This window comes from Dreissena polymorpha, chromosome 1 (genome assembly GCF_020536995.1).
Source record: "Dreissena polymorpha isolate Duluth1 chromosome 1, UMN_Dpol_1.0, whole genome shotgun sequence".
In the NCBI taxonomy this organism is placed as follows: Eukaryota; Metazoa; Mollusca; class Bivalvia; order Myida; family Dreissenidae; genus Dreissena; species Dreissena polymorpha.
In genome coordinates, this window is record NC_068355.1 from 146,885,233 (window position 1) to 146,900,675 (window position 15,443).

At 35.2% G+C, this 15,443-nt stretch overlaps 1 protein-coding gene across 1 annotated transcript; it reads left to right on the forward strand.

The window, feature by feature from the left end:
* The first annotated feature begins 1,724 nt into the window (after positions 1–1,724).
* Positions 1,725–14,921, forward strand: LOC127856867 (uncharacterized). The gene is made up of 4 exons (XM_052393078.1): positions 1,725–1,876; positions 2,211–2,900; positions 3,884–4,027; positions 14,844–14,921. Exons 1-4 carry the CDS (start codon positions 1,862–1,864, stop codon positions 14,919–14,921), a joined length of 927 nt encoding a protein of 308 aa, XP_052249038.1. The 5' UTR covers positions 1,725–1,861.
* Positions 14,922–15,443: the final 522 nt, after the last annotated feature.

Consider the following 15,443-nt stretch of genomic DNA (forward strand, 5'->3'; position numbering starts at 1 on the left):
ATTTAATATCAATGTGTGATTAATTTGCTTTAACTAGTCTAATTGTAAGTGTGTGTACGGTGCAATCTTCAACAACACTTTAATCTAAAAAAATACGTACTTATATATGAAGAGATACAGTTTGCGAGGATCTGCATGGCAATACAAAGGGGATTCAGTGACTCAGATTAAAATAAAGTATTGTCTATGATTTCCTTTTTAAATGACAATAGTTCCTCGCCAGTATCTTAACATTCGTTATTGTCGATTATGTAAAATGTCCATGTTGTATTCTCAATAAGATCGGTGCAATTTCGTTATATATGTTTTTCTATGAGGTGGGCAATTATACATTTTATATTTTAAGACATAATATAATAAGTTTGCCTGTTTGGGGTCTTCTTTGTTCGAAAACAAAATTCTTATAAGTTATAATAGATCATCTCGAAATGTAAATATAGTATGTAAACCAACTTTGTTTAAAGTCTACTTTAGTTTTTGACAAATGTACAATTCTAAAGTGAGTTTATTCGTGTTTAATGCTTAATGCAAAATGCAGTTTGTATTGATTGTTTTATTTCACTCATAAGAGACTGAATACCGTTTATTTGATGAGTAATCGTCTTTTAACATGTGCAAATAACTATCTCGGTGTATACAGAAGTTACTTTTAAACAAACATTTCCACTCACCATTTCAAATACTGCACATTTGTTGCATAGATTGCCTCTGTTTTAATTAATCAGTCGTGAATCGCTGGCATGACTGGTTCAATAGTTGAGTTTTTTTCTGAAAAAAAAACTGGTGCAATAGCTGAGTGTGTTCTGGCAAATCAGTTTCAATAGTCGAGTGTATTCTGACATATCTAGTTCATTATTTCATTTTATTCTGACATAACTGGTAACATAGTGGATTGTTATCTGACATGACTGGTGCAATAGTTGAGTGTATTCAGACATAACTGATTCAATAGCTGAGTGTATTCTGACATAACTGGTTCAATAGCTGAGTGTATTCTGACATGACTGGTTTAATAGTTGAATGTGTTCTTACATAACTGTTTCAAAAGTTGAATATATTTTGGCATAAATGGTTCAATAGTGGAGTGTATACTGACATAACTGGTGCAAAAGTTGAGTGTCAATCCAACTACATATAGTTTGCTAGTATTTAGAATTAAAGTATAGTGTTCAGATTTCTGATTAATCATACATTAAATCATAACCTTCTTAGCAATAATATACAATATTTATTCTTACTTTACCCATTTCAGCATTATTTGTGGAAGTTGATGACAGTAAGATGCCAGACGTTCCAGTGTTTGTCACTGCATTGTCTTTCAGCTATTTCTCAGAAGGTCAGGACCTCATAAAGAATGTAAATTCTGTTGCTAGGAAACAGTTTCCCTCTGCCAAGTTTTTCATTTATGACATTGGTCTGTCAAGCTCCTTACTGTGGGTTATTCGACAACAAACCATCATAGACAATTATTATTTCGATTCTAACACGATTCTGATTGATTTGATTCAAGCTTTTAAACGTGAGCTAGATTTTTCAATACTCCGCCCATCTAAGTACAAAGTTCACTATTAAATGACGTCATTGAATTGTACAAACATATGACGTCGTTTTCATCCATAAATAATTTGAAAATGACGTCACTTTCATTGAGAACAAAAATCGTAGAAACTAAATGACGTCACGTTTATTGATGCTACTTGAAAAGCTGACATGCTATAGCCTTCTTTCCTATCTATTCGTTCAGCCCTATCTATTCGTGAACAATCTTCACGCGAAATTTGCCGCAATCCGAACGGTCGCGCGTGCCCGGTTTCTATACAAGTTTTGACAGGAGATATTTTGCTCCCCAGATATGTGAAAAATGCGAACTAAAAACGTAAGTAATCTATTCAATTTAACTATTTTTCAAAATATAAACCAACCTTTCGCCCAAAACAGTCATCCTTTAAATGAAATATGCATATAATTCACATTTTTTCTCCGTGTTTACATTTGTCTTTCCGTCTGCAAGGCTGTTAGGATTGCCCGGATCAAATGACGTAATTTTATCAAGTCACACAGATGCTTTAGCTCAAATATTGAGGCCCGCAATGGGGTTACTGCGATGTCCGTAGTCAATTAATTTTCAATTAACGTTATGGCGTTTATCTTTTTGCAAATTCTACAATTGTTGAGCCCAATAATTCCTAATAATTTCTTTCGTTCAAAAGCCCACTCCATCCAGATATCATGGCAAGTATAGAAACTATACAAAAGATAACATTCTAAAGGCTTACTATGAAGTAAAGAATCATAGATCGTCTCTGCGCAAGGCGGCGAGGGAATATGGTGTCCCCTACCAGACATTGAGGGACAGAGTCTCTGGCAAGGTTGATCCTGAAGATTTTGCGAGGGAAACCGTACTTGAGACAGAAGAGGAACTGGGGCTGGTAGAACATGCGGAACAATGTGCAAGATTGGGATACGGGTATTCAAATATGGAAATGAAAAAACTTGCCGGCGAACTGGCGTTCAAGCTTGGAAGAAGGAAAAGAGACAAACCCCTAAGTAACTGTTGGCTTTATGGTTTCTTGGGACGTTGGAGAGAAAGGCTTTCAACACTAAAGCCATCTGCTCTGGATTCCAACAGAGCGAAAAATACAACCCCAGAGGCCGTTCAGACATACTTTCACAATCTTAAGAATACCATTGACACCCTACATCTTGAAAACAGGCCAGACCTGATATTTAATATGGACGAGACTGGCATAAGTCCAGAGCACAGACCGCCAAATATTATTGCCCCTTCCAATGAAAAACCACATTCAGTAACGTCCCCACGATCAACAACGACGACCCTCATAGCATGTGCCAACGCAGCTGGAAGCAACATACCTCCCTACTTTGTTTTTAAAGGTGAGGTATAAAAATGAATATCGAATATCTTTGCCATTAACCATAGTTTATACAATTTTACGTCAAACTATTTTTATTACGAACATGACTTTATAAGTAAAAAAACACTGTGAAAGAAAGAGAAACTCAATATGTAATCTCATTTAAAACGATAAATTGATAGTGACCAAATGATATTACGTCTTTTTCGATCAATACTACCGATATGTTTCGGACTTAAATCTAAATAATATGTTATAATTTAACAGGTAAAAGATTCAACGAAGACTTAATGCAAGGTGCATCTGCTGGGGCCGGTTATGCTATGTCCGATTCCGGGTGGTCAACGACAACAGTTTTTCAGGATTACCTAAAAATCCATTTTCTAAAACATGTAAAACGGGACCACGAGAACCAACCCGTCCTACTTATACTTGATGGGCATACAACTCATACATCATCCGAGTTGATCCAATGGGCGCTTACCAACAACATACACATATTTGTATTGCCGGCGCACACTTCACATGTTTTACAACCTCTTGATGTCGCAGTGTTCGGGCCATTCAAGCGGTTTTATTACAGCGAATGTTCCGCGTACATGAAAACAAACATGGGTAAAATCGTAACTAAGTACGATATAGCTGCCATCGCCTGTCAAGCGTATCTAAAGGCTATGAGTCCGTGGAACATTGTGTCTGCCTTTAAGAAAACAGGAATATACCCACTTGACAAGACAGCAATTTCACAGAACCAATTATACCCGTGTGAAGCATTTAGAGACGAGACACCGCTTCAAAAGATAAATGCACTTTGTTCAGGAAAAGAGGCAATCGATGCTTATCTACAAAAAAAGGCAGACGCAGAAAAAAATAAAACAACTGTGCAAACAAATAAGAAATGTAACTGCATGAATAAGAGAAAAAAACTTTCTAAACCAAACCCTGGTGGTAAAGAAATCACGAGCGAGCAGTACATTGAAGAAGTAGACTTGTATTCCTCCCAAAAGGTTGACGTGACCCCAGCGTTTCCGCAGCTCACAAAAAGTCCACAGCCCTCTACAAGTGGGTTAAATGTCATTCACGTAAATGACATTCACATAAATGACAGCGACAACTCAACTGATTCAGAAGGGGAAAGCGAGGTCTGCTGCGTATGTGGACTTTTTTATCCTCGCAGAGCTGACGAAAATTCGTTTATTAAAATAGTAAACTGGGCACAGTGTGATGAGTGCGGACATTGGGTTCACCTTGCTTTCTGTGACAAGAAAAGAGTCTTGAGGAGGGGAGATGCTTTTCGGTGCATGCACTGCATAATTTAAACTTCGAAAGACAAACTTTATCTTTTTGTTGTTGTTAATATTACAAAGTTTATTGTTGTTTAGATGTGTATCTTATTTCTACAGTTGTTATTTGTGTTTATTTTATGATTAATGACAGGAAATATAATTTCGGACGGCATATGTAATATATTCTCGTGGCGAAAGGGCTCATCTTTTATGTCTCAGTCATAGTGCAATTCACCGATCTGTGTTTCCCCTTCCGAGGCCTCAAATTGTGTGCGCGTGACGTCATCGAATGATGTGAACGAATACATAGGAAACGTTTGGATGATTCTGATTTGTCGACAGCAACCTTTTCGTAAGTAAATAAGTTGTGTTACCGAAGTTATCGACAAGTTTTTGTTGTTTAAACTTATAGATAAGATATTGCTTGAACTTTGTGTAATAGTTTCATTCATCCATATCAACATGTAAGGCGCATGCGCGCGTTCAACCTCTTAGGTGGACGAATAGACAGGAAAACAGGCTAAATGTTTTCTTAATTACGTCTCTAACAAATAACTTTCTTTGTAGGTGTGGTTATGCCTCTTATCACCAAGTATACAATTTGTTGTTTCATTACATTTATATACATGCTACATTTATTAATTTTCTTTTAGAGCGGGTTTTAGCACGTGCATTTTACTGCAATGTTTTCTTTATTTATTCGGAACTATTTTCGAAACATTAAGCTCCGCCCATAATTATTGCAGAATAACCCACACTTAATTTCCTTCTTTGTCTATAGAAAACAAGTTGCGTGTTGTGTCAGAAATTTAGATATGTTTTAGGTACTTAGGTTAACAAAGTGCATTCAGAACACGTTTGAATGGCCTTAATACATGAGTGGAGGTAGTAAATCATCTCATAGGATACCGACAAGAAAGCTTATCAAACAATATTTTAATAATCGTGTCTGCGTCGGTGCTTCTATTGAAAAACACGAGTTCTTGATCTGCATGGTTATATCACGTCATATTTAGCTCATTTATCGCCCCCTTTTAGACATCGTCTGCAGAATTGCCCGTCCATCATCCAATGCAAACTCAAGATAAAGGCCTGAAATAGTAAACATCATCTGCAGACACATAAGTTCTACAATAAAACGGCACTTTAATCTGATGATATATAACAATATTATAAATGATATTTACTTTCTTTTGTAATGACATGGTACTATTTTTTAACTATGAAAAGTAAGTTGAGCTTATTTATAATGTACAATTTGAGCAAATAAAACAGTAAGTATTTCAAGCGTGGAATTCATACACCTTGACGATGCGCAAGCCTGTTATTTTATAGTGTGCACATACCACAGTTACATCACTGTGCACGTAAGACCCACATAGTTTTTTTTAGATGCATAATGCATACACATATAGCGTTTAATAACACATAACACATAGCATATGGTTTATTGTTATGCAAGGACTCCGGCCCAAACAACAATTGTTCAATAATCATCCAATGTGGTGACACAGAGTAAGGTTAATTAATAATATATTATCAACAAGCAGAACAACACGTAACACAAAGACATAAGCATACAATGTATATACATAACATATCATATCGTAACTTTGACATGTAAGTAATTGAAGTCATATCTTTCACAGTATGAGTACTTATAACGTCATGAAACACTTAAATATTAAGAATCAATCGAAAACTTCTTTCGAGTAGTAATCGCTTCGTGCATATATTTTGCCATATCAATTACACTCTTTCTGTCATATTTTGCCATCATTGTATAAAACAGATTTAAAGTTATTTAATGGTTTCCAATAATGTCCATTAAATATTTAAGTCTTATCTCAAATAATGTTGAAAGCTTTTCATTTATTTCGATAACTTTGATTTATTTTGATACCTTTTATTTATCGAGGCTCAGAAACCTAAACCATGAGCCCGATCGAGTGGTTCAGGTTTGAAGTATAAGTTGTGAATGCTTATTTTTTTCTCATTTACCGGTATGTGTTTAACAATTTTGCGATTGCGATTTCGGTGTATATGTATTATGGCTTAAAGCAAACGTTGTTTTACCATTAACAAACACAGTCCAGCTGAACACGTGGTAGTCACTTCAAAGCCAACAGTATCCAGAAGTACACCGCCGACCGACAGACCAATAAAGTCTCTGCAATATTAATATATGCGATGTCAAAATGCAAAGTTTAGCCAATTGATTTACAATTCTAATATGGATGCATGTGTTTAATCTGCAAATAACATTTGATGAAACCGTTGAAGTGTTTCTTATGAAACTACCCGTGAATATCTACGAAACGTATATTGAACTAATTCAGAAAGTAATAGATGCTTTATGCATACAAGCACACGCGTACGCAAAAACACAAATATGATATAACAAATAACTGTATGAAAATAATATAATAAGGGTAAATTTAATTACATAGTAGTTAAATATATTGTTTGCTTTTTCATTACATTAATTCTTTAATTGATTACTGAAACTTAATTTGAATTGACCGTGTGTTGTCAAATATTATGAACTTAAAAGGCGGTTTTAAGCATTAGCGCTCGATGGCAATGTTTATTTATTTATTTTTATTGTTTTTTTAGTTACCCGTTGTTTATTATAATGCATACAGATACTAAATCAATAAAAATCTTCCGACAGGGCGTTTTGACGGATGATTTTTTATTGATTTAGTATGTGTATGCATTATAATAAACAACGGGTAACTAAAAATAAAAAATAAGTAAATAAATAAACATTGCCATCGAGCGCCTATGGTTATAAGCGTATTTTTGTGTCGCCGAATATACGATTTTCAATATCATAAATATAATTTGTATTACCGGTTATTACGCTATTGTGATATAATAGTAACATGTAAATGGATTCAACAAATAAATTATATTTTCAGTTAATTGTATAGAAGGTTAAAGCTTCCGACTTAAACAAAACATAACAATGGCATCAGGACGTGGGTATGTCTTGTTTATAGTGATAATTAACGAAGATGTACATACTATTACATAATATACATACATTTATCACATATAAAGAAGTGGACACGCCATACCCTGTTTCCCAAATAATATATAACCATTACATATATTTTTTTATCACATGCCACACCCTGTTTCCCATGTAATATAACCATTACATATTTTTTTATATTACACATGTGTAATACAACATTTTTAAGCGATTTCATTGACTTAGTTTTCGTTTATTTTGCTGAAATGACGTTGCAACGTCTAATGACGTCACAAAATGTAAACAACATTCGGGATTTATCATTATGTTTGCGTAAATATTTATTTAATTTGCTCATTTAAACGCATGTGATAGAAAGATTTGACACTCGTTGTCATATCACACCATATTTTATTCGTTAGTAAGCTCGCCAAAGGCTCTCTTAGTAACACAATTCCTGAACTCGTTAAATAAAATATGGTATGATATGACAACTCGTGCCAGATCCTATATATATTATATGTTCGCATGTTCATAAATGAACATACATTTAATCATCCTCCCGAATCTGATTTATATTCTCTCGTTGTTAAAACAACTTATACATGCGTATTCAGGTAATACTTGATTACTGGTACATGTAACTTAAGCAACTAAGGGAAACAGCTTAAATAGAATACTATGCTTTAGTAACACTTGGTGAGCAATACCATGTACACACAACAAATAGTTTTTTCTTTGGATCTTATTATTCAGAAACTCCAATAATTCTGATAGAACAGTAAATTTATGTTGATTCCTGCATGTCAATTTTCGCGTATCGGGACGATGAAGAAAAACGCATCTGACACAATTTACGAACGCGATCCAATATTTATTTACAATACAACATAATTCTTCTGAAGTGCACATTAAGAGTTATTTCCATCAAGTTCCTTACTTACCCGAGTGAATAGACGGACATCCAAACGCCTGCCACCATGCTGTATGTGCTGGTTGTGTCCTCAAAACCAGAATCTCTAGGAACTAGACGATGCATGTTGACTTATAAAGATGTTGACGTCGGAAAAATACATTAACCAATTATAACCGCTTAATGCGGGACTGCACGATTTTGTCAAATATTTATTAATTTATGTTCAGTGTGTAAAAAACTTTTATTTTATGCTTTCCGGTGGTTTATAGAGAAATATCAGTGAATTAAAACTGATAATTTCACTGTTTCAAACAGTGAAAATTATCAGTGAAAATTTTCGATAATTTTCACTGTTTACTGTGAAATGACGTCATTTTTTAACGAAATGACCTCATTATCCCAGCGAAATTCTTTAGTTAAACTCTTTAACAATGTATATAAACTGTGAAAAACGGCTTAACATAAAAAGAAAATTTGTTGGATTCGTTTGATTATCGATTTTAATTCACTCGTGATCATAGAAAAACAATATTTTCACTCGTGGCTGCGCTTTAAGGAAATGCTGTTATTACTGACATTTCAAATCAGTCTTTTTTGACCGATTTTATTATGTTTTTCACAGGACGCATGTTCGGTACGTGTTCAAATGTAATGACTTCAGTACAAATTTAAACCTGATAAATGCGCTGCCGATTTTAATAGGATATTTGTTTGGTCAATGATTGAACGACTCTGCGTTTGTCTTTGTGTTCGTAACCATACAGATCGAAAACTCGTGTTACTGTGTTATACGTAATAATATAATGCAGTTTCCTCCCCTGCATTTACCCGACCATTTCTAAAAAGGTGTGTGTATGTCATTCGAAGTTTATGAGGTCCTTCAAGGCCTGAGGCTGCAATATGTGACCACTCGGACTTTGTTCGAACACTCATACCTAATTAACTATTTGATGCACGAAAGTTGGGAAATTTTGAATTATAGCTGCCATTTCCAGTCATTTGTTTTTCAGTTAAATATATTTTTATTTTTAATGTGGTCTTGTCTTGCTTGGGAAAGCGTGAGTTTCCAGATAAACCCCGTGTCCGGTAAAGTGATCAGCAATCAAATCCACATGCTCCCGTAAACGCGGATGGAACCTGAGAAGCCTAGATGTGAAAGGCGTGCACCAACCGCAGCGCGTACCGGACAGACCATTTGCACAGTGTCTAGTTTTCCCCATTTGTCAATTGTAAGTGAATAGTTCCACAGGTCTTTAATTTTTACTTGTATTAACAAATATTGAAATTACATTTCATGACAAACAAACATCTTTACATGTTTTAAGATTATTGAAGCCTGTATAGTGTAGTAGGAACTGAAAATAAGACCACAATGTAACCATATTGTGGCCTTAAAAATACAATTGTTTCCACTATAAACATATCAAATGGTACGTTTGTTAAAAACAAGATTATTATAGAATAATTAAATTATCGCGATATTTTACCGATTACAATCCGTATCATATTGACTAAAATCATCAGGAATAAATATGTGACAGGTGGGCAGGATTACACATGTTTGTTGGTCTAAACTGTAATTGTTGAGGGGCGTTTCAAAGCAACAGACACATTGAATGGAAGATCAAATAGTACTCACATGGCCACTGTGAGAAGCATGTTAAATGTTGGGACCATTAATAGACTCGCCGAAACACCCATAATCACCAAAGCAAATATTACCAACCACAGACCGCTGAAATATCAAGAACATAGCAATATTCATGTTGTGTACTAAGTTAACTATAAATAAAGCAATAAATACATCGGTATACACGTGTTAAAAATAATCAAAATACAGACTTTTTCGGACAAACAAATAATATCAACTTAAAAGTCCGTATTATGCTACTTTTTTGGATCTTGTAATAACACAATAGCCGGACTTCTTTTTTGTCTAAAATGTCGGCATTATACAGCATAGAGAGACTCGAAAACGTATTGTCTTATTATTAACTGCACCACAATAAATATGGCTAATTTTTCAGACAATTACATTGAGCACGTGTGTGATTCAGAGAACATTACGCGTTATGATTGTTTTAAAAGTATATGCCAGCCTCGTGGTTCGCACTGTTTGGCATCACACTCGCAGCTACGTGAGATACGTCATAACACACGCCTCTTGCGTGATACCTCATAACACACACCTCTTTATTGATACATTCTCTTGGAACAATCGACTAGGGTAAGATTCCGTACTTTTATCACGCACTGTTTCAGAATGTACAAATAAACATGATAGCACAATTACTCAAAAGAGAAGTAGTTTACATGATACTTGGGCTCATAAAAAAGGATTAAGAATATAGCATACCTAGACACTTTTCCAATTTCGAGCAGCGGCGATGGACCAATCAGCAACGAGCCTAAACACAAGCCTAATTATCCCAGGATCAGGAGGGGCTTTGATCGCTCTGTATGATATACACTATATGTGATGTACTAGATCGTATTTTATTGTAAGGCAATGCAATATTTAGTTTGTTAGCGTTTACAATAGCACACATACATGAACTTATTTACTATATCTTGTTTTACTGTAATCATGTGAATAGATAATCAAAGCGCTGTAGGCACTGAAGGCCTGGGGCTAGATTCAGTGTGCTTGGAAAGAAGTTTAGTGACTAAACTTACGTAAATGTAAACATTTGACTGCTTTAAAAGCTTTATAGAGGCTGTGTCTGAAAAAAGGTAAGTAAAGCAATTCAGCTTACTGTCAACTTTTTAAAATAATTTTATGAAGAAACTGTGTCCATAGGACACGGGTGCCCCTATGTCACGGACCCCAAAACGGCCATTAAGGGGCCATAATTTTGTTAAAATTAATTGTAGCGAAAATTCCTTCCTTTACGATCATCTTCACATTAAATTTATTCATCCATAAACATTTTAGCAAATTACCCCTTGTGGTGCAAAAGAAGTTGCGTTCACAAGATCCGGATCCCAAAATGACCATTAAGGGGCCATAATTCTGCTGAAATTAATCAGAGCAAAAATTCCTTCCTTAATGTTCATCTTCACATTAAGATTATTTATTCATGAAAATTGGAGCAAATTCCCCCCAGTGGTAAAAGAAGAGTTACATTCACAAGATTTCGAGACGTACGTACGTCTGGACTTTGCAACTCTATATGCCATCCACTTTGTAGGGGGGCACAATAAGAGAGGTTACTGTAAAGGGACTTATGCTATATACCCAAATGCAGTTGTGAAATCTCAAGGACAAAGTCAAATAAGAAATGTCACCAATGTAACTTATGTTCATTTATCACACTAGTCGGTGTTAAAGAGGTGACCCTGAGATTTGCCTTTGTGAACTGAAAGTCGGTTCTGCTGATTGAGGTCATAAAGATGCATATACATGTAAAGTTTGGAGGCTGCAAGTGAAAGGATTCCTTGGTATGGCATTTTTTCTTGACTTGAGACTGCTGTGACTCTGTGACTGCTAAGTGAGTCAGGCAGGTAGATCTATATCTCATCATGTTGCCTTTACATGTAAAGTTTGGAGGTATAAGTGGAAGGACTAACAAGTTATGGTCTTTAATTTAGACTATATTGCATCAGAGTGACTGACCTCTATACCTCGAAGTTGGTCTGGTGGGTAAAACTCATTGATTGGCGTCGCTCTGGAGAGCGGCGACTAGTATGTAATGCTTTTTTTTTCGCTTATGGGAGGAGAAGTTATTTTACGGATCAATGTATATATTTTTGTTTTAAGAATATCTTGCATAGTGATGATTTCTTGTGTAAATTAGTGTAAATAAGTACTGCATTTGTGCCTATTACATTGATTACAACATTTATTGCCAATAATGCAAAGCTAATTGTTTTAATTAATAACTGATCCACAACTGATCACAGGGGAAAGATCACAGGGACTGGGCAAATACGCAAAACTTTCTGGTTTTGTATAAAAACAAAACATAAGCAAAATATATTTATTTTGTGGTTTTTCTCATTTGCTTATTTAGTGGAGAATCAATGTAGTACGATATTTGACGACCTATCGTGCAAGCAAGTTTATTGGAAGGCGTAGTGGTACGAAAACGTACAATGTATTAGTTTATTAATAGACATATAATAACGATCGCTATACACAACTACACCAAATAGCAGTAAATAAATGATGTCAGTCGGAATAGCTCAGTTGGGAGAGCGTTGGACTAAATTGTTTATGCAACAATCATCTAGAGGCCCCCGGTTCAATCACGGGTTCCGGCACGAACGGAACAGTTCGGCGGCTGACAATTTTGTTTTCAGTCAGGTACAAAAATATAATAAAGCTTTATTTTATGTAGACATTTTAAAATTCATTTTACTACAATTAAAGGAGCTGTGTCCCAGCAACCCGTTTCCCTAGAGTCAAGCACTCCTCGGAGGTTTTTTTTAAGAACCACATATAGAGCGCGAAGCGCGACACGTATTTCTATCCAGGTGGTATGGGCCCTTTAGCATTATCCAACCATTACATCCATAGTTATCTTCCTTAGAATTTGAGATTTTTTGAAATCGTTGTTCGAAGTCCAAAATTTTCATCCGATTGTTCCCAAACTTGCACAGGTTTTTTATCAATGAGGACCCAACCCAAACTCTATATGAGCAATATCGGACCATAAGTCCAGAATTATGTCTCTTTGACTTTAAAAATAAAAGTGAAAAACTGCTTGGTTAGGTGATTATGTCAACATTTTTCATCAGATTTTTTCCAAACTTACATTGTTTTCATATCAATGAGCATTTTTACCTCATTTAAAATGAAAAACATCGGGACAATAAGTCCAGAATTTTTTCTATTAAATTTGACAAAATAAACAATTTCCACTTGTTTAAAAGATTTCACAACTTTCGTCTGAATCTTCCCAAACTTGTTAAGTGTTTTTATATCAGTATTACTCGAATCCTATTGAAAATGATGAATATCGGAGCAATAAATCTATTATGATCTTTAACTGAATTTCAAAGTATTGTGAAATGCAGCTTCTTTATGCAATTTACAGTTTTCATTCATTTTTTTCAATCTTTTACAGTGTTTTCATATCAATGAGTACTCAACCCCTATCGTAAATGAGCAACGTAAGAATAAGTTCAGAATTATCTCCCCTTTGAAGTTGAGAAAAATATGAAATTACGCTTACAAGATGAAGCAGAATTTTTAAAACCTACACAGTTCTGTTCCATTAATGAAAATTGCACACGGATGCCAGTAAAAAAGGAAATTAATGTAAATCAAATGAACTATGAAATATTTGGGGGTTACAACACAAAATCATAGATAATGGGATGTGGGGGTTATAACACAACATCATAAATAATGGTTATTTGGGGGTTATAACACAAAATTATAGATAATGGTTATACCAGTATCTTTTTCTATTCTGTTTAAAATAATCGGCCAATATATAAATATTTACAGTAGAAAAAAAATCGTTCCATGTAACATCATTGAGTGCCCTTTACACTGAAATTCCCGACGCCCTTTGATGCTTTGCACCAAAACTTATCTTGTGCATATATGCAACACAATTACACAAGTAAAGGTAAAATAATGCAAGTGTTAGAGGGTCACCCAAGGAGCAATTGTGTGAAGTTATTTCACAATTTGGGCAAGTGGTTTATTAGGAGGACATGCCATTCAAGTCAAATGTAAACGGACTGGCGGACGACGAGAGATCACAAAAACTCACATTGTCACTACGTGACAGGTGAGCTAAAAACACATGAATAGGCAATAGAAAATTAGTTCTTTGATTCTCATCCGACCGCCCCACACAAATCGCTCCGCCCGAAAGTTTTTAATTTGAAAAAAAAAAACTGTATTGAAATTACTATTATATAACGCCGAGGAGTGCCAAATACGAAACAGCTGAGTACGAAAACTGCTAAAGGCGAATCGTCAATTCAAAGTCTCCGAGACGCTTATTGAATATATTACCGAATAATAAGTGTCATGTGAACGTGTAAGTAGAGTGCGAAAATGTCTATTATTTTGACGCAGAAATGGTGTAACAACTATTACAGACTGGTGTATATTAATTTTAACCTTAGCCGACCTCTACATTGATTTTATAGGCGGTGCATTTGACAAAAGGCCTTCATAAATTTAAAGTCGACTTAACCAACATTGCGATTTCGTCGGTACTTATCCTTGATGTTTGTTGATTCGCGGTGTTAATGTTTTGTATTAAAATTAGCAACAAACAAACAATAAAGCATTGTATTACTTACCTTGTTGAAAGAAACCAATATAACACTAGTAAATGGAGCATATTTATTTCCTGCAACTCGCGCTATCTAATCCATAACAACAGTATTTTTGACAACATGTTTACAGTGTCCGACATTTTGACAGATGAATGTAAGGTCGCGAACTCTGACGTCATTCACACAGTTTATTATTTAGGCCGATACAATTGAGTAATTGGGTTGTAATGTTAATTAGTCATCTAAAGAGTGTCAACTGTACAATAATTAAAATGTTTCAACACAATTCAACACAATTTAACATATTTACAAGCGTTTGTTGGACTTCAACTTTTCTTCATTGCTATTGTAATGGCAGCACAGGAATTTGTCACCCTTTCTGACACACCTTACAGGTGTGCAGAATGTTAGGTGTGTCCAGTGCTTGCATGGGATGCCATTTTTTAAACCATCACACTGCACCCACTTAACAAATGTCAGAGAAATACAGCCGGACAGTTCCTTTGGTTGGAATCTGTGACAAACACAACATTTTTCATCAGAAGCCTCATCACTGTCACTGTTGTTACTGGAACAGTCCACTGCTCTGTCAACACAAGATGGGCCTGCTACTGGACTAGGTGCTGTTTTTGCAACAATTTGCTTACTTTTTTTACTGCGAGCTTACCTTTTTGTGTTTCCTGAGATTTTTTCAAGGAAGGTTTTTGATTTTGTTCATGATTTTTTATGGCCTCCATTACCTCATTACTGATAAGTTCTTTTCCAGACACCAGTCTGCTAACCGTTTTCCTTGGTTTCTTAGCTTTTTGATTTTTTACTGATCTTATTTTTTGTTCTACAGTTTCAAAAAAAGTGCTGGTGTGTTCATTTTCAGGTCCAATTTGTAGCCCTCCCTCTACAGTTAAATCAGAATCATCAGTGTCATCTGAATGATACACTTGGGCTGGAAACATACTTTCCCTGGGAATTGCATCCTTATTTAGGGGGAACATTCCTGTTTTGCGAAAGCCAACTTGAAGGTTTCCTGCTGACAATGCTTTGTGACAAACGTGGCAGACGATATCACAAACATTATACTGAGTGATGGCAGCTGATGTCTCACGGATAATTTTGTGGCATCGCGAATGGTACATCCGCCGGAA